This window comes from Natator depressus, chromosome 9, assembly GCF_965152275.1.
Source record: "Natator depressus isolate rNatDep1 chromosome 9, rNatDep2.hap1, whole genome shotgun sequence".
Classification (NCBI taxonomy): domain Eukaryota; kingdom Metazoa; phylum Chordata; order Testudines; family Cheloniidae; genus Natator; species Natator depressus.
The window spans coordinates 57,314,566-57,340,483 of record NC_134242.1 but is presented as its reverse complement, the minus strand read 5'-3'; the positions used below and the strand labels follow the sequence as shown (position 1 = coordinate 57,340,483).

General features: G+C 46.1%; 3 protein-coding genes across 6 annotated transcripts in view; 2 read left to right on the top strand and 1 right to left on the bottom strand.

The window, feature by feature from the left end:
• CMC4 (C-X9-C motif containing 4) overlaps positions 1-11,871 on the top strand; it is a 19,339-nt gene extending 7,468 nt beyond the window's left edge. Inside the window, exons 1-3 of one of the 3 annotated variants that reach the window (XM_074964305.1) lie at positions 6,532-6,700; positions 7,786-7,853; positions 10,504-11,870. In XM_074964305.1, coding sequence (XP_074820406.1) covers positions 7,796-7,853; positions 10,504-10,673 — 228 coding nt within the window. In that variant the 5' untranslated portion in view covers positions 6,532-6,700; positions 7,786-7,795 and the 3' untranslated portion in view covers positions 10,674-11,870. Of the gene's footprint in view, positions 1-6,531; positions 6,701-7,785; positions 7,854-10,503 lie in introns of those variants that run through there. The other 2 variants (XM_074964304.1, XM_074964306.1) reach the window with 2 other exon arrangements.
• MTCP1 (mature T cell proliferation 1) lies at positions 5,461-7,852 on the top strand. Its single transcript, XM_074964307.1, has 4 exons — positions 5,461-5,958; positions 6,064-6,234; positions 6,394-6,445; positions 7,786-7,852. Exons 1-3 carry the CDS (start codon positions 5,839-5,841, stop codon positions 6,439-6,441), a joined length of 339 nt encoding a protein of 112 aa, XP_074820408.1. The 5' UTR covers positions 5,461-5,838; the 3' UTR covers positions 6,442-6,445; positions 7,786-7,852.
• On the bottom strand, positions 11,196-25,918 carry FUNDC2 (FUN14 domain containing 2). Of its 2 annotated transcripts, XM_074964301.1 has the most exons (5): positions 25,798-25,918; positions 23,030-23,180; positions 20,191-20,266; positions 18,361-18,495; positions 11,198-17,690 (listed from the first exon to the last, which is right to left on the bottom strand). In XM_074964301.1, the coding sequence occupies exons 1-5, from the start codon at positions 25,811-25,813 to the stop codon at positions 17,613-17,615; spliced, it is 456 nt and encodes a 151-aa protein (XP_074820402.1). In that variant the 5' UTR covers positions 25,814-25,918; the 3' UTR covers positions 11,198-17,612. The 2 variants fall into 2 exon arrangements, with proteins under 2 accessions (XP_074820401.1, XP_074820402.1); XM_074964300.1 differs by lacking the exon at positions 25,798-25,918 and having other exon boundaries at positions 11,196-17,690; positions 23,030-23,202.

Sequence of the window (25,918 nt, the reverse complement as noted above, 5' to 3'; positions counted from 1 at the left end):
GTATGAGAGATGGAGCATGTTGCCAAAGGTTCAAAGGGCGGTCCCATGAGTCTGGAAAGGACCAGATCGAGGTCCCAAGCCAGGACAGGCTGCCAGACATGCGGGTATAGCCTGTCGAGCCCTTTAAGGAAACGGCTGACCATAGATTTGGCAAAGACTGTGTGGCCCTCTGTACCTGGATGAAGGGCAGAGGTGATGACCAAGTGAACCCTTATTGATGACATGGACAGCCCCTGGATGGAGATGGAGGAGATAGTCTAATATAAGTGGCACAGAGGCGAGCATTGGGTGAATGATGCTGCACCAACCAGATTGAAAATCTCTTCCACTTAGCAAGGTAGGTAGCCCTGGTGGAGGGCTTGCCTAACTGAGTCTGAGCAGGAGAGCTCCATTGGGTTCAGCCATGGAGCTTCCACACCGTAAAGTGCAGCGACTCTAGGTTTGGATGTTGGAGACAGCCATGATCCTGACTTAGTAAGTCTGGGAGGAGTGGCAAGGTGACTGGAGCTTCGACAGACATTTCCAGGGGTGATGTGTACCAGTCTTGGCGGGGCCAGGCTGGAGCTATCACAATCACCAAAGCTTCTTCCCTCCATATCTTGAGGAGCACCTTGTGAACAAGAGGGATGGGCGGGAACGCGTATAGGAGATGGCCTCCCCATAGGAGGAGGAACATGTCCACGATGGATCCCAGGCTGTGATTCAGGAAGGAGCAAAACTGCTGACACTTCCTGTTGTGTCGCGTGGTGAACAGGTCTATCTGGAGAAAACCCCACTGATGGAAGTTTGAGTTCACAATGTCTGGGCGAAGGGACCACTCATGGTCGTGGAACGACTTGCTGAGATGGTCCACCAATTCATTCTGTACTCCAGGGAGGTACGATGCTTGCAGGTGTATCGAGTGTTCTACACAGAAGTCCCATAGTATAAAAGCTTCCTGGCACAGGGGAGAGGAGCATGCACCCCCATTTGTTGATATAAAACATAGCCGTGTTGTTGTCTGTCATGAATGATACACATCTCCCTGCTAGGTGTGCTCAGAAAGTCTGGTATGCCAGGCGTACAGCTCTGACATTGATGTGGAGAGTGAGATCTGCCTGAGACCAGAGGCCTTGTGTTCTGAGGTTTCCCAAATGTGCCCCCCCAGCCCAAGTCTGATGTGTCCGTCACTAGCAAGAGGGATGGCCGAGGGCCGGAGAAAGGGACCCCTGCACGTACTACCTGTGGATCGAGCCATCACAGGAGGGAATCGAGTACCGGGTGAGGCAGGGTTACAATCCTGTCTAAACTGTCCCGGGCTGGCCGGTACACTGATGCCAGCCATGACTCAAGAGGTCGAAGTCTGGCATGCTGTAGTAAGTAGGTACAAGCTGCCATGTGTCCTAGAAGTTTCAGGCAGTTCTGTGCTGTGGTGGGAACTGTCTGAGACCTTGAGTAATGTCACCTAGGGCTTGAAATCTCGCATCTGGAAGGAATGCCCTGGTGTGTGTTGAGTCCAGTAGCATCCCTACAAATTCTGTCCTCTGAACCGGGGACAGCTTTGATTTCCCCTCGTTCAGTAGCAGGCCCAGTTCGTCGAAAGAAGCTCTTATGAAGGCGAACTGCGTTTCTACTTGAGTCCTGGATCAGGCCTTGATCAGCCAGTCGTCGAGGTACAGGAACACCTGTACCTGTCGCCTGCGGAGAAACACGGACACGACTGCCATGCACTCGGTGAATCCTTGAGGTGCAGCTGAAAGACCAAATGGGAGGACTGTGAACTGGTAGTGGGTGTTGTTCACCACAAACCTGAGGTATTTTCTGTTGGATGGAGTTATTATGTGAAAGTATGCATCCTTCAAGTCGAGGGCGACATACCAGTTTCCTGGATCTAATGAGGGGATGATGGAGGCCAAAGAGACCATGTGGAACTCAAGCTTCTTCACGAACTTTTTGAGTTCTCACAGGTCTAGGATGGGCCTGAGCCTGCCTTTGGCTTTCGGTATTAGGAAATACCGAGAATAGAAACCATTGCCCTTCTGCTCCTGAGGAACCTCTTCCACTGCCCCCAGCAAAAGGAGCGAGTGCACCTCCTGTATAAGGAGTTGCTTGTGAGAGGGATCCCCGAAGAGGGACAGTGAAGGATGGTGGGAGGGCACAGAATTGGATGAAGTATCCCCTCTCTACCATATGGCGCACCCAGCAGTCTGAAGTGTTACGGGACCAAGCACAGTAGAAAGGGGACAGTCGGGACGAAAAGGTAAGGCGGGGTAGATCCAGTTTTTGTTCTGGTGCGCCGTCCTTGACTGCACCTTGAAAAGGCCTGTTTCAGACCGGAAGGTGGCTTGGATTGGCCAGAACCCTGGCCTGATGATGGGTGTGGCCTTTTCCTGCCACTCCTGTTCCTCCTCTGGAAACCGTCCTGATGGTTCCGCTGGCAGAAGCGTGGGGGAGGTTGTGGTCTAAAATGCTTCTGCTGCATAGTTGGAGTATGGAGGTCCAATGATTTGAGAGCGGTTCTTGAGTCCTTTAGGCTATGCAGCCTTTTGTCTGTTTTCTGGAAAAAGAGAGCCAAACCCTCGAATGGGAGGTCCTGAACAGTCTGTTGGACCTCACATGGCAGGCCCGAGACCTGGAACCCCTGAATCATGGCTATGTCCATAGCCATCACGCAGGTAGCCGCATCCGCTCCATCCAGTGTGGCTTGCAGCGAAGCTTGTGAAATGAGCTTCTCCTCCTCCCACCAGAGCCAAAAACTCGGCGCAGGAGTCCTTCAGCTCTGCAAATTTTGCCATTGTCCCGCATGTGTTGTAGCAGTACCTGCTGACAATGGCCTGCTGATTAGAGATGTGGAGCTGCAATCTGCCGGTGGAATAGATCTCTCTCCCATAAAAGTAGAATCATTTTTGCCTCATGATTCTTCGGGGAGGGTCCCTGGAAGCCCTGGCGTTCACGTTGGTTGGCAGCATCAACAGCAAGAGAGTCAGGTGGGGGATGGGCATACAAATGCTCATAGCTCCTGGACGGCAGAAAGTAGCGCCTTTCGTTGTGCTTAGTTGTAGGGGGCAATGAGGCTGGGGTCTGCCACAAAGTTTTTTGTGGTGTCGGAGATGTTCTTTGTAAGAGGCAGGGCGATACGTGCAGGTCTGGAGGGGTTAAGGGTGTCTACCATTGGATCTGCGTCCTCCACTACCTCCTTCACCTGAATGCCCAGGCCCTGGGCAACCGTTGCAGCAATTGCTGTAGAACCCTGCTGTCCTCCAGGGCTGGGGCTGTAGCCGGGCCCACCAGCGCCTCGTCTGGTGAGGACGAGGAAGAGACCCACGTAAGGGGTGGCTGCTCCCTTCCTTCTGCACCCAAAGGGTTCTGCAGCACCTGGATTTCTTGGGCCGGTGCCCACTCAGATGGCGTTGTGCCCCTCGGTGTCAGGACTCAGCACCGGTGTCAGTGTATGCAAAGTGTAATCGGTGCCGAGGCTGTCGCTGGTGCCAGAGCCGTTGTCAGTGTTGGAGACGTCGGAGCCAAAACAACTGGGGCTGGTGCAGGCCATGCCAGTGCCACGGTGCCAGAGGCGATGGGATGGTGACATTGGGTAGCAATGCAGCTACCCGTGATCCTACTGATGCCAATGGTGCTGGCAGGGGTACAAACATGGCTGAGGCCACTAACATTGCCCTGGGATATGACCCTTGGCTTTGATGAAAAGCCCAGGGAGGCCAAAAGGGCCACTGCGCCAGGGGCTGCCATTGTGCGGGCCATGGTGCCAGGTAAGGGTGCTGGTCCTGTGTTGACATGGACCATCTGCTCCTACTTGACCGATAGGAGTCTGACTCTGAGGTGTCTGAAAAAGAGGACCACAGAGGAGCAGTATTTCTGGGCGCCGACCATTCGTGCCGAGGGCTCGGGGACCATCGCAGCTGCTGAATCTGTTCCAGTGCCCAGGAGTGGCGCGCTGGAGTTGGAGATCAGCAGGGCATCATGGCGGGCTTTCCCCCTTGAAGGCGCTCTGCGAGCGACCAGTGTTGGTGACCTGTCCCATCTAGGAGGGGAGAACGGTGCCATGAGATGGAGCAATTCTTGGGCTGCCTCGAATGCCTTCGGAGTTGAAGGGAGGTGCAGCTCCCAGGTTGGCCTCGGCAAATGAGGAGGGTCTGAACTCAACCGTCCTTCCGCGTGGGCAGGAGTCTACATGACTGTCACCGGTGGTAGAGCGGAAGTAGTGTAGCCAAACTTGGTTCTCACGATGGCTAGCTCCTTAGGCCTAATGGGGAGAGCGACCCCTCTCCGGCCTCTTCTTCTTTTGCGGTACCGGTGACTCCATGTGGCATGTGAGCCATGAATGGAGTCGGTGCCATGAGTACTTGTCCTTACTCAGCACCGGTGCTTGTGCTGGAGCGCTCTGCATCGAGGAAGAGGAACGCGGTGCAGGTCAGTCGACCCGGGGTCAGACTTGGGGTGGAGTGCAGCCTCCATTAACAGGACCTTCAGGCACTAATCTCTGTCCTTTTAATGTCCTGAGCCGAAAGGTCTTGCAGATGGTACAACGATCCTTCTGATGGTTCTCTCCTAAACACTTCAAACATGAAGTGTGAGGATCGCTTCTGGGCATACACTTGCTGCAGACTTCACAGGCTTTGAAGCCCGGAGACCCTGGCATGCCCTGGCGTCAAGAGAGTGAGGAGGGGACCCCCCCCTCCCCAAGAAAACTTAATCTAATACTAAGGGCTCCTAACTGTTTAATTAACACTACAGAGCTAATGAAAACTATGTATATAGACTGCTAAATGCACTTGCCAAGACAAGAGCACAGGGAAGTTCCAGCAAATCGTCACTGGTGGTAAGAAGGAACTGAGGGGGTGGCGGGTCGGCAGGGCTCTATATTGAGCGCCATAAAGGTGCAACTCTAGGGGACACCCAGACCAACCTGACGGATGCTGCTATGGGAAAATCTTCTGGTTACCGTGCATGTGTGTGGACATGAACAAGCACTCGAAAAAGAATACACTGTTTTGGTTGCCTCATGTAGTTCTAAGGGGAGTAGTTTTCTTGACCTTCATTATGCTAACAGGTCAGCTTATGCCAGTCTTAAGAGCGCTGATAAACTTGCTGTTAAACAAGAATCCCAATAGAAAAAGCCACCTCAGTGACTAATATTCTGTTGCCCTCACTGGTATCCGTGACCCTTCAATTAGCAGCTAAGATCTGAAATGCACAAAGTAGTAATGGCTATTGACAAGAAGTTTGTAAATGAATGGGCAGTTCTCCCAGCCTTTCAAAGAGATCTGATGATTCAGAGTGGCAGCACTGCAAGTGCCAAGTATGAGATAATCAGACCTGCAGAGCCGTATGCTGCATAGGCAGGATTGTTTCTGGAATGACTTTGGTTCTTTCTAAGCTACTTTCTCCTATTGTTGGTTGCCAGTCCTGCCTTTGGGAGTATGAGCATCCTTGGCTCTGGACTCTTGTTTAAAGGCACTTCGTAAAATAAGGTATTGTTGCACAAAGCCTGTTTCTTAATTAGAACTGTTAATGGAATAAGTAACACCGATTGTAAAGGGTTGTAATGATGGTTATATAGAGCTTTCATCCCAAAGGATCCCAAAATGCCTTACAAGCTATATACAGCCACATATGCTCCAAACTATGAGCATCTCATAACATTTGGGTATCTTGTTAGTTTCCTGAATTGACTTTTGGGTATATTGCTAGTAACTCTTTTTGTGAGCACACGATGGCACCATTGAAACCAGGTAGTTTTCAGGCCTAACAGTTTGCTCCATGAATTTGTTCAGAGCTGAGGGGAAACATGCGTGTGTCCTGTGTGTTGATGCTGCATGCCTAGTGGGAGTGTCATAACAAATGGTTGAGGGAATGGCAGAAGGAGGGGACGCCGGTGCTCCGCCCATCCATCTGTGGGTGCGACGGGTAGGCGTCTACTGTGATGAACGCCGTAAAACATGGCTCGTGGCTGTGGAAGAGGCAAGTGACTTTCAAGCTTCTCAGTGATCATAGTTCTGATATTGTGGATGTCTTTACTGCATTGCTAATAACTGACTTACTCTTCTCTTGTGTACTTTCCCCTAGGAGGCAGGTACCCTGAGGGCCCGGATTCAACGAGTTCGGGTCCCCCTGGGTGAGGCCCTGCGACCCAGCCAACTTCCCCCATCACAACTGCCTCACATGTGGCAGCTTTCCGAGGGCGAGCAGTACAGGGATAGTAACTCTCGCATTTGGGAGATACAGCACCATCTAATGGTAAGACTGGTGGCAAACCTGAGTCATTCATGTTTGTGAAGTGATTTGAGATCCTTGAGGAAAGGTGCTGTAGTAGGGCAAAGAAATATTATTATTGAGGTATATTAGCTCTTTGCCACAGTGGTTTAGGTGTACTGAACTTTTCCTTGTCATATACAGATCAGGGGAGTTGAGGAGCTGCTGCTTAGACTCATGCCCGGTGATTAACCTGGTAAGTGTTGCCATTTCCTCTCTTTCTTACTCTTCTTTAACTATTTGTAGTGGTCCTTTAATATGAATTTTTGTCTTTCAGGAGCGGTGCCTCTAGGAAGATGTCCCTGTTTGTTTTGTACAATATATGATTCTCTCACCTCAGAGGTGGGAGGTGGCAGCTGTTTAACAGCACACAGCAGCACCACACAAGAGTTTAGGACAGGCAGTGAAGAAGAGTATCATGTCCAATTGAAACTACAAGGGGCAGTTTTAGGTAGGCAGAATGTGATTTCCCTGACTGGAGTTTGGCCAGGATACTGGGGCTAATGCCCCATCTGTTTTGAAAAGTGCCATGGGATTGTTAATGACCATGAATGGTCAGAATGTCTTTCATATCCTATCCACAAGACAGTACATCAGCATCTCCTAGCACTGTGTGTGGGGACTTTGGCTTAATGGTGGCTCAGAGGGAAGAGTGATGCCCCAACACCACTTCCTGCAGCATCTGCATTTTCTTTGGAGTCTTCCATCCAACTACTAATCCCATCCACCTCTGCTTTCCTTTTGATCTCAAAGTGTCATGACGATAGACAGGTCAAACTGGGTGTCAAAAACCCTATCTTAAAAAAGGTTTGAGTCTGATAAGATCATCTGCTGCATTTTTTGCTAGGTTGTTTTAATCTACTGATCGCCAAGACATTTTCTTTAAAAAAGTAATCCTTTTCTAGGACCACAAAAATGATGCTTTTATTTATAAATTCCTTCTCCAGAGGCAGTTCTATGACAAATGCTGTTTCCCTAGAAGCGCCGCTCCCCCCCAGCAATGTTAGTACATCAAAAGATATTTGAGCATAATAAGCTCTGAGTCGAGCTCTTAAACTAAAACAACCATGTTCATTTAAGCATCCTTCAGATTCAACGTGGGTGAGAGTTCACTAATTGCCAAGTGGAAAAAGAACTAGATTTGACCAGGAAGAGATTTTCAGGTTTTACAAGATGAACCCTTCAAGATACCCATCATCCACTTTTCATTTCTTGCCTAACTCTAGCAGTCCCCAGTGATATCCTAGGGTGTTTAAAGCATTGTTGCTCCCTTGGCCAGTGGAGGACAGGAAAGTGGGGAAGGCTCTGTGGTCGGCTTGTGGGGATAAGGAATTCTTTGTGTGTCTCACAGTGACCCTAAAGCAACGTGAGACTGGCTTTGAATGGGGACCCATCCAATTGTCCATTGTGAGGAGGGTGTATGAGCAGGGAAAATGTGAGCTCCATAGGGTCTAAGTCTTAAGCAGTGCCTTGCCCGGCCCCAAGAGAAAACCCACACCCCACTGTTTGTATAGTAACATTTTCCTATCATTCTAGTTCTGTGGATATGCCCCAGAAGGATCCCTGCCAGAAACAAGCCTGTGAAATACAGAAATGCTTGCAAGGTACCATGTGCAATCTTTTCTTTTTGGTGTCTTTTTTTTTTTGTTGTTTTTGGTATGTTTGTTTGTTTTTAAATTTAACCCCATCCTCCTTTCTCCCGAGCAAGAGGAATAAGGGAAGGACAAAAAATAACTTAGTTGCAAATGTAATGTAGTTGTAAAATCAGATTTTAATATCACCACATTGCATTTGATGTGATGTAACTAAACTCCACTACTGCACGACAAAGAGTTTGTCACAATAAAGGATAGTACTTATTTGTGTGTCTGGAGATAGATATATAGGAGAGGCAGTGGTGTTGTAGTATGGGGTAAAGTTTGCATTAACCTGAATTTGGGATGGTCACGTTACTCACACATGGTAAAATGAGCCACAGGTCACTCATCTTGGAAAATCTCGGGTAGGTGTGCGGGTTCTCTCCCGTAAGTTGTTCTTGCCAAGGCCCAGGGTTTCAGTCTGTCATCCCTCCCCTGTTCTATATATGTCTGCAGCCAGTAGGGGAAACCACAAGAGGCTCTCTGTGGAGAGATGATGCTGAGCTGTAGATGTCCTCCTCATTAAGCCTAGATTCATCAGCCTCCTTGCTTTCCCAGTGGCTGAGAGAAGCTGGGATGTGAATGAGAGCTAACTGGCCAGGGCTCATTCCAGCTAACCTGAAAGGGATGCTCATTGGTCAGGGAAAGCACCAGAGCAATGTACCCTCCTTTGGTCTTTTCAGCTCCTGTTTACGCACAGCGAGATGTACAGGTGAGATGACAGGAGGCCTGTGTTGCTCCTAGGCTAGATCACTGCTGTGGGCTCTAGTTGGGGTTACCCTGGAAGGATGTAAGCCAGACAGAGTTACTCTTCTCTTGGAAAGATTCTAATGCTTGTTCTGGAATCCCCAAGTTGCTCTTTATTAGTCTCTCGTTGGGTCACTGTTTCCTCCCTCTTAGTCTTCAAAAAGCTTGGGAGAATGATTATAGCAGTGCCTGTTTGGGCAGTGCAATCTCCATCTCTCTTAACTAGGCTTGGCAGAATTAGAGTTTGCTCTTTTGATAAAAAGGAGTACTTGTGGCACCTTAGAGACTAACAAATTTATTTGAGCATAAGCCCACAAAAGCTTATACTCAAATAAATTTGTTAGTCTCTAAGGGACCACAGGTTCTTTTTGTGGATACAGACTAACACGGCTGCTACTCTGAAACCTGTCACTGTTTTTTATAATTTCAACGAATAATTTTCATTTTTTTTCAATTTGTAACTATTTTCAAAATTGCACAATTATGGGGTTTAAACATTTTTTATTTTTATCCATTTAAATTTTCACAATTACAGGAAATCGGGTGTGGGGGATCAGTGATTGACTGTCATTAAATGTTGAAATTCAAAAAGATAAATATCCTTAAATCAAACTCTAATAAGTTCTCAAGCAGCATTTTTCTTCCTTTGCTGATCTGGAAATTTTGATGATTATTGATGCATGCCTCAGTTTGTGTGTGTGTGTAGGGTGAAAGTGACATTTACCAATAAAAATCTAGTCCTTTCAAGCCTACTTTATAGGGGAGGCAGGTAACCCTCTGGCCAGGAAAGCTTCCTGCAGACAGAGACTTTATTAGCTAGCACCACTGTTCCACCTGCAGCAATAGCTGCTCAGTCATGCTAGGGGCTACCTCCCTCAAAATTCTCATGTTCTTTGAAGATGGTGAACCTGTAAAACATTCTGGGACATTACAGGATCGAACAAGCTGTGCTGCCAAGCCGAGTGTCAGTTTCAGAACGTAAAGATTAAGGGTGGTGTTGGACAAGTAACCTATGTTCTGCAGTGTTTGAGAACGCTTAGCACCCTGAGGCACTATGGCCTCAACGAGTGCCACAGCTATCGCTGCTTCTTAGAACCTGGGGTACGGTAGACACTGGGAAGGGAAGGAGAGAGCTGTGTGCATATGTGAGTTGACATCCACTAGAAGGTTGCTCATTCCTAGTCTCAGCACTTTTGAGCTAATTGATGGCTCTGTGAGAAAAGGTATTTCACACAGGAAAGGGTGCAGGGGGCCTCGCACTGCTCTGCGGAGCTCTCTGCCTGCCCCCCAGGAATGATTCTTCTTGCTGGTTGCAACCCATCTCTGGCCCCTCTTATGGTGCCCAAAGGCCTCTTTGACTAACTTGAGTGAAAAAAACCAAACCATGCATCTCTCTGCATTTGTACTGTGTTCTTCATTTGGTGTCTAAGGTTTAAATTCAACTGTAATCATTTATGGGTGATCTCAGAATTGGATGGGGAATAAATCCGTGGGAGAACAGAACCAAAGTCCAAACCCAGCTAGAGAGAGCAGGGGTTGCAGGGCAGGGAATCAGTGAAGATTTGTTAATAAATGTGAAGTTTTCCACCTAACAGTGGTAGATACACAATTGGGAGGTGGGTCATGAACCCCATTAGCTGTACTCCCTCCATTAAAGCAAGTTGTTTGCACCTCATTTCAACACCATTTCCCCAGAACTAAGCAGCATAGCTATTGCAGAGCAGGGATGTGGATGGGATGGGGAAGTGGCCACAAGAGGATCAAGCTCACTCCACAATGTGAAAGAACTTAACTGGGTTAGATGAACCCCCTTTTTCATGCAATTTGCTCTCTAGTGCAGGATTAGCATCTCCATTCTTTTATTTTACAGCCAACAACTATCTGGAGGCTAGATGTGAGGCTGTGCTCCAAGACATGAGAAGATGCTGCGCCCTGTACCCCAAGGGCAGATCCATCTGTTGTTCGGGGTTTGAGAAAGAGGAAAGAGAGAGGGAGAAGCTTAAGGCAGCTTCAAATGGGATTCATGCAGCACCACAGTAACAGGCTGCAGCTCCAGCTCCAGGAGGTTATGGAGCATGGGCCTCTCCTACAGACAAAGTAGCATGCAAGTGGCAAATAAGAATAAACCGGTTAAAATAATGCATTATCCACACTGATAAGGAAGCCAGAGAAGAATCCATCATAGAATAAAACGTCCTGTGCACCAAATGTAAAATGCAATACAACAGATGGGCTGTTCAAAGGATTATGTTTTCTATCCCAAACTATTGTGACTTACAGTGTATTACATCTCTCTAAATACAGTTTGTTTCTGATGCTTAATGTACTCAGTAATCCATTCTCAGAATAAGAATTTGAGGGTGAAATATAAAACTTTTTCAGCCTTCTGGCAAAGGACGTACAGAAAATAAGTTCAAGGAGAGTCTATTGAATGTGATGCATTAAGCAAGACCATCTTTGAGTAGCAGAAATATTCCTATCATTGAGCCATAGTTTCCCAAAGACGTGATCTGCTTTTCTAGTGCTTAAAGCAAGAATGGGATTCAGCTCTGGGGTTTATTCCCAGCTCTGCCACAGTTCGTCTGTGCCCATAAGTCACTTCACCGAGGTGCCTGTTTCCTCAGTTGTGCAATGGGGTATTGGATTAATGAATAGTTGGACCACATTGTACAATAGTATTTGTATGATCTTAAAGATGTTGCAGAAGTATTTTATTTCAGGGACTGTTAAAGGAATAGATTCTTTTAAAGTAATATTTATGGAAAACTGAGGTGTTGGTATAAAATGGATTTTTATGATGTTGAGAGCAGCAGTCATCTTGTATGACTGAACATCTCTAAGCAATATGACATGCAATGAATTTGTGAGACGACAATGCCCCTTTACACATAGTTCTGTCATACAAAGCCTAAGCAACTTTGAGCTCTTCAGGGTGATTGTTACACTATCAAGCACAACTTAGTTAAGAAATATAGGTTTTTATGAACCACAACAGACCACTTCAGTTACTGGACATAATAGGCAGATACATCAAAGCACAGATGATAGATCCATTTATGTTTTGTATTCTAAATACCATGATACAAAATAAATGACTGGAATAATCTGAGTTCTCACTAGGGGTATTTATTCTGTTGTCTGGTCAGAGCATAACTTCTTCTCTCATGTGGTCAGGCAGCTTAGCTGATTTCATGATTCAGGCCCCCACCCACAAATTTTTGGAAGCTGTTTGGTGTTTTTATATCCTGAGCCTGTAATAATAAATTAATTTGTCACAGGAGTAACCTAGCATCTTGTTTTGATTAAGAGCTAGGAAAGTAATGAAGTGAAGTGGCTTTGAAGCTTTTTACAGCAATTTTTTTTTTCATATTTACCTCATTTCCCATTCAAAGAGAAGCTGCAGCAATGCACAAAGGGCTGGCTCAAAGCTTTTTTACAGCCATGACTTTGCCTTAAGGACATAAAACTTCCTGATGGCATCAGACTGTAGTCCTTCTTACCCAATATCCTGTCTCTTGACAGTGGCTGGTACCAGAACTTTTGGGGGAGTGGGTGTACAACAGGTCAGTAATGGAGTGTCTTCCGCTCCCAGCTTTGTTCCAAGCATGGAGTTCTGGCTCTGAACATTTTGGCTAATAGCCATTGATAGACTTATCCAGTTCTTTTGTGAACCAAGTTATACTTTTGGCCATCAAAACATCCTATAGTGATGAGTTCTACAGATTAACTGTGCACTGTGTGAAAAAGTACTTCCTCTAGTTTGTATTAAATCTACTGCATGTTAATTTTGTCAGCTGACCCCAGGTCTTTGTATTCTGTGTAAGGGTAAGCAACACTTATCTGTTCACTTTTTTGCATAGCCCTCTATCATATCTACCCTTAGTCATCTCTAAGCTAAACATTTTAGTCTCTCCTCCTATGGAAGCCGTTCTATATCTTTGATCATCATTGTTGCCCTTCTCTGAACCCTTTCCATTCTCCTATATTTTTGCAATAGGGCAACCAGAACTGGACACAGTACAGAGGGTGTGGATGCACCATGGATTTACATAGTGGCATTGTGACATTTTCTGTCTTTTCTAGCCCTTTCCTAATGCTGCCTAATTTTTTTTGACTGCTGCTGCACATAGAGTAAATATTTTCAGAGAACTATTAATGATGACATCTAGATCTCTTTTTTGGATGGGAATAGCTAATTTAGAACCCATTGTGTATCCATATGTGGGATTATTTTTTCCCCACTGTGCATTACTTTGTATTAACATAGAAATTCATCAGCCAGTTTCGTGAGATTCCTTTGTAACTCCTTGCCATCTGCTTTGGCCTTAGCTATCCTGAGTAATTTTGTATCATCTGCAAACCCTGCCACCTTATTGTTTGCTCCCCTTTCTAGATCATCAATGAATACATTGAACAGCACAGATTGTTGGTGAATCCTGCTGTTCACCTCTCCCTTGTAAAAACTGACCATTTCTATCATTCAAGCAGTTAATGATCCACCAGAGGACCTTCTCTCTTATCCCATGACTGCTTAGTTTCCTTTCATTGTGTCCAATGCAGAAGCCTTAGGACAAGTTACTTTTGTGTTTCCTTGACTGGATGGAGTTTGACATTTGTTTAGTAGGGAGACTCTTACAGCATGAGCTTGCAGAGGTGTCATTGATTTCTTACCCTAGAAGGCAAAATAGCAAGGGAAACCTAAGACCCCTTAGGCATATGCTGAATGAGATTGCACCAACTGCCCCATTGGGGAAAGGATCAACACAAACATAGATAAGCCAGGGTTAGTTAAGAGAACGATTACCTTTGAGGTCCACATTTACCCAGCCTGAGAAATGCATGAATTCACATGACTGCCCCCAACATGCTCACATAAGACACTGCACGAAAGGCAGCTTATTAGAGCTTGTTAGCAGCCCAGAAATAGGAGGAGATGTTTGGAAAAATTTCCTTTCACAACCAATGTGAATTAAAAGCTCTCAGGTAGGGCCCAGTTCACCCACACATCTGCCTTGTGACTGGCACCTGCACAATAGGCTAGTATCCTATGCAAGATCTGACTGAAGTATGGTTACATGGAGCACACAGCTGAGAGACTCCCACTTAACCCCTCTCATAGATATCAAGGCCCAGCTCCCCACAGGTATTTAGGAGCATGTTCATTGATTTCAACAGGAGATAGGCTCCTAAATACCTCTAATGATCTTGGTCTTATTCCCAGTTGTGCCTTCCCCAGAATTACAGGGACTGCTCCTTCAGTTACAGTACTGGATACTGCTCCTACTTTCACTCCTCTAGGCTATACAGACAGTGTGTTTGCAGTGCAGGGAGTGGCAAAGCGATGCTTGTTCCCAAAACAGACCTCCAAAAGATGCGACTAGAGCAACAGTTTAATAATATATCACTTCAACAAGCATCTACATAGATAGTACAAAAATATCTTAAAAGCCTAGTGTATTTTTAAAACCACAACTTCCTGGCATGGGTGCTAGAGATTGTTGAAACAAAACAGAAGGGGGATTAAGATTTCATCTTGGCACCCATGACATGACCAAAAATTGTATTTGATTTCCATGCTATGTACAAAAATCACATTTGCCATGACAAACTATCTTAGCTGCATACAGAGTTTCATGAGAGGTACTAAGGAAGCTCCAGTTTGGCAGTTTTACACTTTTGGTGGTAACAACACATGGATGCCCCATGCTTTCCCTCTATGTCTTCATATCAGAAACTACTGTGGCTGTACTTAAACTGCTTGTTTGATCACCCTTCCAGCTTTGAGAAGTAAAGTTTTAGCTCCTTCTTGCAGTTGCTTAGCTCCATGGCACCCATTTATAATATTCCAAATAGCAGCTATTTTTAAATATCTCAGGGTCAGAGTGGACTCCCAATATATTCCTTGTTAGACTAATGAGCCTTATGCCCAGGATTTGGGCTGATTAACTGGCATCAGTTAGCAGGAAGTTGTAGGAACAACCCTGAGGTCTGGTGGCAAGTTGCTTGCTTCTCAGGGTACAGCAAGATAGCACCAGCAGTGCCTTTGCATGCACAGTAGTCTCTGCGTGCATCAAAAGGAATATAACGGCAGCTGGAAAGGAAGACACTGAAGTCAAGAGACCGTGGCAAGTTTTTATACCCACATGAGCAGAACTCACTGCTAAATTTCCAGCAGATTATCAGGCTAATGGGGGAGAGAGAGGTACCAGGCCAAAGGTATTGGTCAAGTTACAGCTGTTATCCCAAAACTGTCGCTCCCAAGGGAAAAGCGGGAGGGCCATTTCCACTCAGCATTGTCTTTGGAGGGAGGCTGGAAGAGTGAAGTCTGAATAAAAAGCTTTGTTAGCTAGTACACCAGGCAGAGGTGTAGGTACACTATTTTCCTATTTGAACAGGAGAGTTCCAGCACGATATGTTCTTATAAAAATCAAGATCATTCCACTGTACAGAATTTCTTCCTACACAGCAGCTAGCCGCCCCACTCCCTAACCAACAGTTATCATGCACCTACATCACTGCACAATTCCTGTAGCACTTGACTGTATATCATTAGACAAGCTATAAGCCCAATTTCTCCTGCCCTGCTGTAGACAGCCAGAGAATGCAAGACAGCAAAGATTCTGACTGTGTAAAGGCGTATTCTACTGTCTACCTATGGGATCAGAGAGGAAAGAAAAGCTGAAGTGATGTGACCAACTTTCTAAACTCTGTATGTTAGGGGACAGACTAAGGACAAAATAAAGTTAACACAGATGAAATGTCAGGGGCTCTCCTGAAAACAGCTGCAGTTGCCAAGCTGCCACAGCTCTAACAGGACCAGTACTCAGGGCTCCTCACATTCTTTTGGGGACATCCCTTGCTTCCAGTCAGGTCAAGCGCGAAATACTGTAAACATGGAATTACTGTAGCACAATAAAGTGCATCCTTGTGCCATGGACACTACATTTGAACAGTGTCCAGCCATGCACACAACTAGCTCCTGGAGTTCAACACAATTCTGGGGCATGATTTCAGAAGGGAACAGAACCAACCTTCAGCAAGAATGTGCTTATCACCAGCTAGAGCTCCTTCCTCTCCAAACTACATCTGAGCAGGGGGATCAGCAAAGCCCAGTACTAGGCAATACTGAATTGATCTCCGTTATTTTTACATTTTTCTTGAAGGATTGGGTAACAGTTAACCTGCCTTTCCAAGCTAAGCAAAACCCATCTCCATGTTATAGCCCAGTGATGGGTCTGCAGGTGCAGGAATTAAATAAACTTCAGGACAACTGGACACACATGCTTGTTTTTGCATGAATCGGAGAAGTCAATGGAGCTGAGGAAGGGGAAAGAGTTAACCCAGATTGACAGCAGCATAGAGCATGCTCTTGCATTTCCCATCACCCACTCTCTAGCTTCCAAAGAGATAAGATGGTAAGCATGCTATCATTTTTTGCAGGGAGGGGCAGGCAGACTGAGCTGTTCTGGGATGCCTGCTCCTTTGTCTATGGCACTAAAGTGCCAGTTTCTGTTTGGAGAAGGAATGCATGAGAATGGCTCCCCTTACATGCCCAGTAGCTCTTTAAACACAGGATCTCATGATTATAAGAGCATGTGTCACCTACTGCCCAGTAAAGGCTTATATGACAGACAGACAGACAATCACCAGAGATTTTAAGGTGCAGCTGGATGGGGGATTGCCTGGAAGATTCAGCCTTTCGCTGAGGACGGATGGAATCTGCTCTGCAAAGGGAGAGAAGTGGCTTTCAGGATTCAAAGTAAACTGTGAATCCCGAACAGCTGCTGTCTGCACTCAAACTGGAATCCTGCTCCAGGATACCATATTCCAGGTTGTACTACACAGAGAAGAAACCCACCCACTTCCATCTGCCCAGGGCACTACTTTCCAGAAAGCCTGCCCCATGTGCACCAGATACCTACAGGTAGCTGCAATTCCATACTAGCCAGAGAAAGGCTTTGGTATCAGAAATGCTGGTACGATGCTAGGGATAAGTTACAGTTATTGTCACTATGGAAATGCATCCCAGACTGGATGGGCTGGTAGTGCAGGTTTCAGTCATATGCACAGACATTTCAGGCAGCCTTTCTGCCACACGTACAGCCTCAGTGCATTTTAAAGTTCACTGGCTGAGACACCAGCTAGAGAATGAGAGAGGAGAATACCTTCTAAATGGTGGGATGCCCAATGACTTTCAAAACGTATGATAAGAAAGGATCTGGGATAGTGACATGCAACACTCACAATTTCTATTACCAGTGCCAATGCTACAATTCCATTAAGGGGATATATAAATAACACGGATAAGTGATCATCTGCGTGTAACATAATGGCAAGAGTCTAGGGAGGAGTGAAGGCAGAAGAACAGATCTACAACAGTATTTCTGCCATGTACTCACTCTGCCACCACCCACTGCAGAATTAGTTGTTTCCCCAAACACCTGTGTCCATTTCTGAGCATGTTCTAAGACAGCCTCTGACAGTTCTGCCTCCATCCATTGATAGACATGAAAATACCATTTTCCTGGAGGAAGTATGGGCTTTCCTATTACCGGAGAAGAGAGAATACAAGTCAACTAGGAGCTTGACGAACCTTGTGTGCACTGGAAGAGGAGAGTTTATATCGGTCAGTCTTGTGCAGCACAGCAGTGGGCCTGTTCTCAGATCTCTCTCTTGCAGGCTGTTCATGGGGTTGCAACTGATCCTGAAAACTGCAGTGAGGCATTTTGAGTGGGATAGGGAGTCAGATCGACAAGCAGACACTGAGGGTCACGACCCTCTAGATTGATTCCAGCACCAACAGAACTCAGGTACAGAGAAAGGAAAGGGAGGAAAGTTAACGGCAGTGTTGCAGGGAGCGGGGGGCTTGAACCCAGGAGGAGCAAGAGGACCTGAGGAAGCAGAGTCTGTCAGCACAATCCACTGTTTACTAAGTGGGAGGGGGTGAGAAAGGACAGAGTAGTCAGTTCTGTGTAGTTTCTACGAAGACATTCCAAGCAGGAATCCCCCAGCAAACCCTCCAGTCAGGATAACGTTCTTCTTCAGAAATGTTATCACCTGGGCAGGGGGGAGAGGACAGTCAAAACACTCTAGAACCAGTCACTCAGGTCAGATGAGCACTGAGCCCTCCCACCCACTGCACCCAGCTTGCTGCTATCCCTACCTAATTCAACTAATGGCCAAAATTAATAGCAGGAGAGCTAGTGCTATTCTGCCCCCCTTCCACAGGAGGGGAGGCAAAGACGTGGCCCTCCCTACTTCATTCATTGCTTGCATACTATGGCATCACAACATGCTGCAGACATTCTGACCAGCTGCTGAATGTGCATTAGGGACTTCAAACATTTATAGCTGTACACAATTAACAGTCAAGGATCTAGAAGACAGGAGGCATGGGGACAAATGCCCCCTGCACACATTGACCCAGAGTGTAGAGGGAATCTAGAGTGACTGATCCACTCTTATACTGTGCTATCTGCTTAGCTGTCTTAATTGCTATGAGGAGGTCCTTCTCTGGATTCCAAGGGATTTCCCACAGGGCACTGTATGGTGAAACACCATCTGGAAGCCATCTTGGTGATCTCACAGGACATCTAACAGATTTGCCCACTACCCTATCTTGCTAATGTGTAGCTATCCTTAAAGAGCCACAGAAGTAGTTCCCAACCCTTCTCTCCAGCATCTGGATACATCCAGGCAAAGATCTGAGAAGGAGAAGTGGTCTCACCTCATCAACTCTGCTTTTAACTTCTGGGGTCAGTTTGCTGCCACTGCTATGAAATTTCAGCTGCTCCTTGGCTTTGCTCACATCCTGCTCTACTAGCTTCCAGTCCACTTTGATGTATCCAGTGTGGTTCGCAATCTACATTTGAGGGGTGGTAAGAAATATGAAGTGAATCCTGCACAACCTTTAGCTAGCAAGACCTTCCTTTCCCTCCTGCCACATTGCTAACCCAAATAACACACTCAACTCTAAAAGGTATCATGTCATCTTGGATAATGAGAGAACCATTCTACTAACTCAATTAATGGAAAGGGAATATAAATGGGCTAGAGGCATGGAGAAATTAACTCAGTAGTTCAGTTACATAGGACCCCTCAGCTTACCTCTATCTGTAGGATCCTCCAATGGAAGTTCATTTGCAGAGATTTTTACATATTGTTTAACATTAACCTATGTCAGCCTCTCTGCTTTGCAATACAGAGCTGGCACCAACTGCATTTATTAACCCCCAAGTTTGTTATATTGGTATCATTCAAAGCCTACACGCAGCTGTCACATTCCAGATCTCCTGCTGCTATAGGAAGGCATGGTTTATTAATAGCTTGTCTCCGTATAAGTATTTTGTCTTGTCATGGTGGGCCAACAGTGAAACACTGCCTGAGCAATGCTTTAAAGAGACATCCACCTTTAACGGAACAAGGAGAACTAGTGGGGTGAGGGAAAGCAGTTATACACGATTTAAGTGCTGGAACAAACAAAGAAGGGGATCACTAGGTAGGGTCCAGTGGTTGCATTCTGTCTCACATACAACAGTGAAATCTAGATTTCAGTTTCCTGCCCTCCTGGCCCAGAAAGCCAGCACAGGAAACTCTGCCCTGCTCCGGGAGGGTAGGATTTTTAAAGCCAAAGAAAATATAGTTGAGAAAATGAGTAATTTCTATTGCTGCACTGCCCCCAAAGAATACATTAACAGGGGGCTTCTTGTCCCTAACCAGGCTCTGGAGGGTGGTGCCCTCTGAGGCCTTCCAGTAAAGCTAAACTCAGCCTGGCTGAACAGACATGGACAGTGCCCTGTGAAGTTCAGTGCTGCCCCTCGCCTTGGCCAGTAGTCGCTACTGAGCACATGGCTTCCCTCCAATGCTCAGTTAAGAGCACACAGTTTCTGCGGTGCTGCTAGTCCAGAGAGGAAGAGGCCCAGTCTGGGATTTGAAAACAGGCCTTAACTTCAAAAAATCAGCAGCTTCAGACAATGCAAATCTGACTCAGTTGCAGCTATTAAAAGTGAAGAAGCCCCACCCACTGTGATGCTGCATGCTTGTATAAAGGTACTAATGTAACTCCACTACCATAGTATATGAGCACCTCACAATTTGCAATGTATTTACCCTCGCAGCACCTCAGAGGCAGGGCAGTGCTATTATCCCCATTTCACAGAGAGGGACTTGAAGCCCAGAAAAGTACAGTCTATACTGGAATCCCAGGTGTGATGGCAGCTTGGGCAGCCACATACCCACATTAGCTCTAGTCACAGTAGCACAGCTAAAAATAGCACTGTAGATGCAGTGGCAAAGGCTTCACCACTGCATCTATACTGCTATTTTTAGCCATGCTAGTGCAGTATGTCTGCCTGAGCTGCAGACCTGGACTGCAGAACAGACATCTAAAGTGACTTGCCCACAGTCACACAGGAAATCTCTAGCAGAGCAAGAAATTGAATGTAGGTCTCCTGATACCCAGGCTAGTGCCCTAACCATTGGACCAGCCTACCTCTCTGTGCAGCTCAGAACTATCCCCAGGAGCAGTCTTCACAAAGCCTAGACTAACCATACGCACCTGAAGTAGGAAAAAGCCACCACCAACTGCTGTTGCTGCCACCTTTCCAACCTTCTGAAAGATGAAGCCAGTACACCTACAATCAAAGGAGGACAGGCCAGAAAGTGAGTTCAACCAAATACCACACACACACTTTGGCTTTCTATAGATACTCCATCTTTCTGCAAACACCACTCAGACTCCAGAAACAGCCTCACTGACCAAGAAAGATAGATGAATAAGGAGAGCCAATTTGGGATTAGGGAAAGGAAGGGCAAAGCAGCCATCTCTGTGGGACCCCACAACAGACTGTAAAACTGAGTCCCTTTAAATTTTCACATGCATATCCTCACTCCATCTATAGATTTTTATCCCTTTACCACTGATTTTCTGTCAAGTTTTCAAATGACATTAACATGGGATTTTTTTTTTTGATGGTCATTTCTGACCAAGAATCTTGGATAACATCCTCTCAGCTGAGAGAATAAAACTGTAACTGGATTGGTATTTTTTTCTGGCCGCTTCTGGAGCGGAGCGCTTCACATGTGAAGCAGATCCTGCACATTCCAGGGCAGTTGTTTAGTTTCTCAAAAAGGGAGAAGAAGATAGTTTGTAAAGATAAAAGTTTAAAGACTGATAGTCTTGAGTAGATGTAGGTCTAGACTATTTGGACTGTGCCCCTTTATGCTTCCACCTGGGTGTTGTGAAATTTTTCCCCTCTACCCACATGAACATCCCCGCCATCAAGACATAGATGAACACAGCTCTTGCTACTTGGTTAAGCAGTAAGGAGACATATAATTAGGGCCCTACCAAATTCATGGTCCATTTTGATCAATTTCACAGCCAGAGCCGAGCCCCAGAGAGGTCTGATCTCCCCCCAAGAGAGGCAGTGCAGGGAAAGGACAAGTCCTGTCCCTCCCCAGCCCAGCCAGGACTTGCAGCTAGGAGCCCCCCAGCTGGGGTGCTTCCAGCATGGGAGAGATCAGATTTCACGAGGAAGGGCTTATTTCATGGTCTGGGACACGTTTTTCACAGCCATGAAATTGGTAGGGCCCTATATATATTGTCTGACATCACCCACATCAAGTATTATTTCAGGTGATACAGATGCACTATTCAGGTTGTAAAACAGAAGAGCAATCCTTTTCCAAACAGGTGCAAACGGCCAGGACACAAGACAGAAGTTACAGGCTCATACTGCGAACAGATACATGTTGTAGGGGTACATCTTATGCTTTAAGTGGCTTATCTTTGGAGTAGAATGGGGAGAACTATGGCAAAAAGCAAAAATGTGCTGGAAAAGCAGTCCTGATTGTACTTCCTGATTTATACTATATCTTAATTAGAAGAGAGAACACCCCAGTGGCACTGTGGATAGCGGAATATTCCAACAGGAAGATCTAGAAGTGGCCTCAGGGTCACAAGCAAGCCAATTCTTCCTCTCAACAGCAGAAGATTTGCTTCCGAGTACACTGAACCCTTTAGGTCGAACTCTTCTCAGAAGATGAGACAAGAAAATTCTGTGGGAAAATACTGTAGCCTGACTCCCAAGAGACAATGCATAGGTCCAGTGCATAGCCCCAAAGTTTTGGTCATCCTAGAAGACTCAGAAGCATCTGTCCGAAAAGATAATTAACAACTGGAACAGCTGACCTATGGATGTGGTGGATCCTCCACAACTTAAGAGCCTTTAAAATCAAGACTGGATATCTTTCTAAAAATATACACTTTACTTCAATTACAGGCTATTGGATTTGATGCAGGAATCACTGCATGAAGTTCTATGGCCTGTATTATGCAGGTGGTCAGACCGGATGACCATAATTCTGTATTAAGAGGCGTTTCATATGTAAGACACGGGAAGTAACTGTCCTGCTCTACTCAACACTGGTGAGGTCTCAGCTGAAGTACTGTGGTCAGTTCTGGGCAACACACATTTTAAGAAAAATGGACAAATTGGAGAGCATCCAGAGGACAGCAACAAAAATGCTTAAAAGGTTTATAAAACCTGACCTACAAGGAAAGGTTAAAAAACTGTACATATTTAGTCTTGAGAAAAGAAGATGGAGAGGGGGCAGGCTGCAAAGGAACATTCAGGAGGTGGGCAGCAGGGCCTGGGCCAGCCCCCAGGCAGGGCAAGGAGGGAGCTCTGCTCTGCCACTGGCCACAGCTCTGCCCCAGTTCTGCCTTCAGCATTGTGCAGTAATGGGAGGGAGGGGGCACAGCATAGACAGATTCCATTACTGGTAAGGGGGTGGGGGGGCACGACAGGAAAAAATTTGGCACCACTCTGTTAAGGGCTGTTATAAAGAGCACATTGATCAATTGTTCTCCATGTCCACTGAAGATAGGACAAGAAGTAATGGCCTTAATCTACAGCAAGGGAGACTTAAGTTAGATATTAGGAAAACATTTCTAACTGTAAGGATAGTTAAGCTCTGGAATAGGCTTTCAAGGGAGGTTGTGGAATCCCCAACATTGGCAGCACTGGACAAATACCTGTCAGGGATGGTCTAGGTTTACTTGGTCCTGCCTCCGTGCTGAGGGATGGACTAGATGACCTGTTGAGGTCCCTTCCAAACCTACATTTCTATGATTCTATAATGGTCCTTTCTGGCCTTAAATTCTATGAAAAGCTCATGTGACTGAACAGGATATGCCTGAAGACACAGAGCTCAGTCTAATCTCCCTTCACCTCTGAAATGCTGTTTGCCACCCACATGCATATGCTTCATGGGATCTCACCAAACAGATGCGATCTTTTGATGTCTAGCACTCCATCCCCATTCATACATTAAAGAAACCCTATGCCTGCCAATGGGAGCAAAAAAACAACCACCACACCATGACTTATTACCATCCAGTGACTCCTCCAATCACCAGCTGAGTTGCTACATTGTATTTTTCAGCACTTGAGCCAGAGCTCCGCCCAAAGAGCTTGCGCCACCAGGGCTGATTCTTGGTGTACTCTGCCAGGTCCAGCACCTCGCAGGAGTCCTCCTTCTTTGCTGTGAATATGAAAATACACATAAGCATAGGTGTATCTAGTGTGGCAATATGACACTGAAGGGCAGAGACTAGGTTTATTCTCTAGTCAAGCGTACTTCAACCCACTGTTCTCAGCCAGTAGCATTCAGATGAGGAGCCTTTGAGCACGGTAAATGGTACTGTCCTGATGAAATTTAAGAAGCAGGAACAGAACCTCCTTAAAGAGAACAGGTGGCTTTAGTCACCTGTTCTCAGCTCAAATACAGTCTTACAAATTCCTAATATAACATTTTATACTTACATAATGTCTGCCTCAGATCTCAAAGCACTGGGCAAACATTCATAAACAAAATTTCATATCCCTCTCTGTGGGGTTAAGCAAATCTCCCATTCCATCTTCCCAGACAGGGAAAAAGAAAGAGAGGTAAGTGACTTGCCAAAGACCACTCAGTATATCAATGGCAGAAACAGAACACACGTCTTCTAATTCCCAGTTTGTAGCTAAAGTGCTGAAACCATCCTTCCCATCTCTGAATTATTTAAATTAAATTCTATTGGGAAGAGAAAAGGTATGGGTCTTTCACAAATTGCTACCAAGAAAAAAACCTCCCCCCATCTCATGTAAAAAAACCAACAAAAAATCCAAAGAATTCAGCCTCAACCATCACTTTCCATTGTTCCTGGGAGTTGCACTCAGTGCACTGCTGTAAAGACTAGCTGTGATATAGTCAAAATAGACGTTCATCCCACGCTTACTAGTTTTGCCATAGCTTTCATGTTCTGGCTTTCTGAATGTTTACGTGGCTTGGTTTTTAAACAATTGTTCTTCTGATTTTTCATATACGACAGCCTCCCAAGAATAAGAGGCCCAAAAATGCCAGTTGCACCATTTCTAGAGATCCTATTTTTGTCCTTCTTGTCCTTCTCCAGCAGAGATGGTCTACTGCACATCTTAGCACTGCAACATACAGTCAACATAACCCTGCGTCCCTGGGTATTCTGGAGATGCTAATAGATGGCTCGTTTGCAGGATGCATCCTAAGAGTTCAAATATGCTAGTTCAAAAGCCTAGAGACAGGGACCAAAAGATGCCAAACTTTTAAAAATAAAATCTATTGGCAGATGGACATACACCAAGTTTTAGCCTGAAGCAAAAACTTTTACAGCTGAGGGGATTTATAATGAAAATGTTGACTCCTTAACTGTTAACTGAAAGCACTGGAAACCATATGATTACAATATAACATGCTGAGTCAGACAAACAGTCTCAGATACACACAGAATTTGCTAACCTATAACATGGAGATGAAATACTACACACAAGAGGCAAAAGCTGAAAAGATCACAGTGGACTCATGTCTTTGGCAACTGGGGAATACACGCCCTGCGGAAGTAGTTACTTGGTGAGTTCAGATGCCAGGTATGCTATGTTAGATCAGTATCTCAGATGTCCAGGCAGCTGTAACAGTTGCTTTTTAAAAAAGAAAAGGGGGGGGAGGGGGGAGAGGGAACTGCTATCACTATGATGTCCACTAATTTTCCCATTCCCTCCCCCTAAATATTCCTCATTACAGGACTTGGAATGATGATAAAAATGGTTAAAAGAGACTGCACAGAAGTCCAATTCTCTGTGGATCACATTATACTACAAGTAAGGATGTACAGATAAGACAGAAGGACATCTGCTCATATACTGCCAGAACATGGAACCTCCCATAAGAAACATTTACTCTGAATGGACCCAGACTAGAAATTTGAGTCTGATTTTATATTAAAGATACCATACTACCTAATCAACATTAAAAATTCACAATCAAGCAGTGATCAAGAGCCAATTAAAATGATGCTTTAAAACATTCTAAAACTTACAAACTAAGGCAACTTTAGCTGTTTTGAAACCACACTCCGAGTTTACTATTCTCACTGATGGGGAAATGTTTTCATATAGGTAAGCATGGTCCATTGACACCAACCATTTGTCTGAAAAAAAAGGATTTCACTAAATGTACAAGGCTATATTTGCCATTGTCAAAGCAGCACAATCTACACTACCAGGTTTTAAAAAATGAAAACCACAGAAACCAGGCTAACAGCAGCAGAATTAGCCCCAGTTAACCTTAGCGACTACCACGTTTATTTTTAAACGCCATTATCTTTCACTGGGAGAGAGATCCTGTCTGACAGTTTACACAACACGTTTTGTTGTTTACAAGCTGTTTTACACCAGGCTGTGGGCGGCACGGGCGCGGCAGAGAGGGGCTGACAGCGGCAGCCCCCGTAAAAAGGGACGCTCGGACACACCGAAGGCTGCATACGTGCCCCCATGCCGAGCAGGCCGAGGCAGAGGATTGTGGCCTGACCCCCGCGCCGGGAGCCCCAGTCGCGGACCAGGCCCTGCACAGACCCAGAACAGAGAGCGCTCGCCCGCTAAGAGCGGCGCTGGCCTCGGGCTGGGAGCGCCTAACACCCACGGTTGGGGGCCGAGAGGGTGCTGAGCCCAGTCAGGCACTAGGACGGTGCCGACGGACCCGAGCCCGGCCCAGTGTGGTGGGGAGCAGCGGCCTCCAGCAGAGCCCCCCGGTCAGGCCCGCGAGCTGCGCGCAGGCCGCAAGCACGAGACCCCAGCAGGGCTCTCACCTCCGCCCGCCGCCATCCCGCGCGCTCGCTGCCGCGCCCACCGCCGGCGCTTCGCCTCCTGCTGCTGCCGGATGAGCGAGGCGCAGGAGCGGAGTTGGACACGTGACACAAGCTCCTCCTC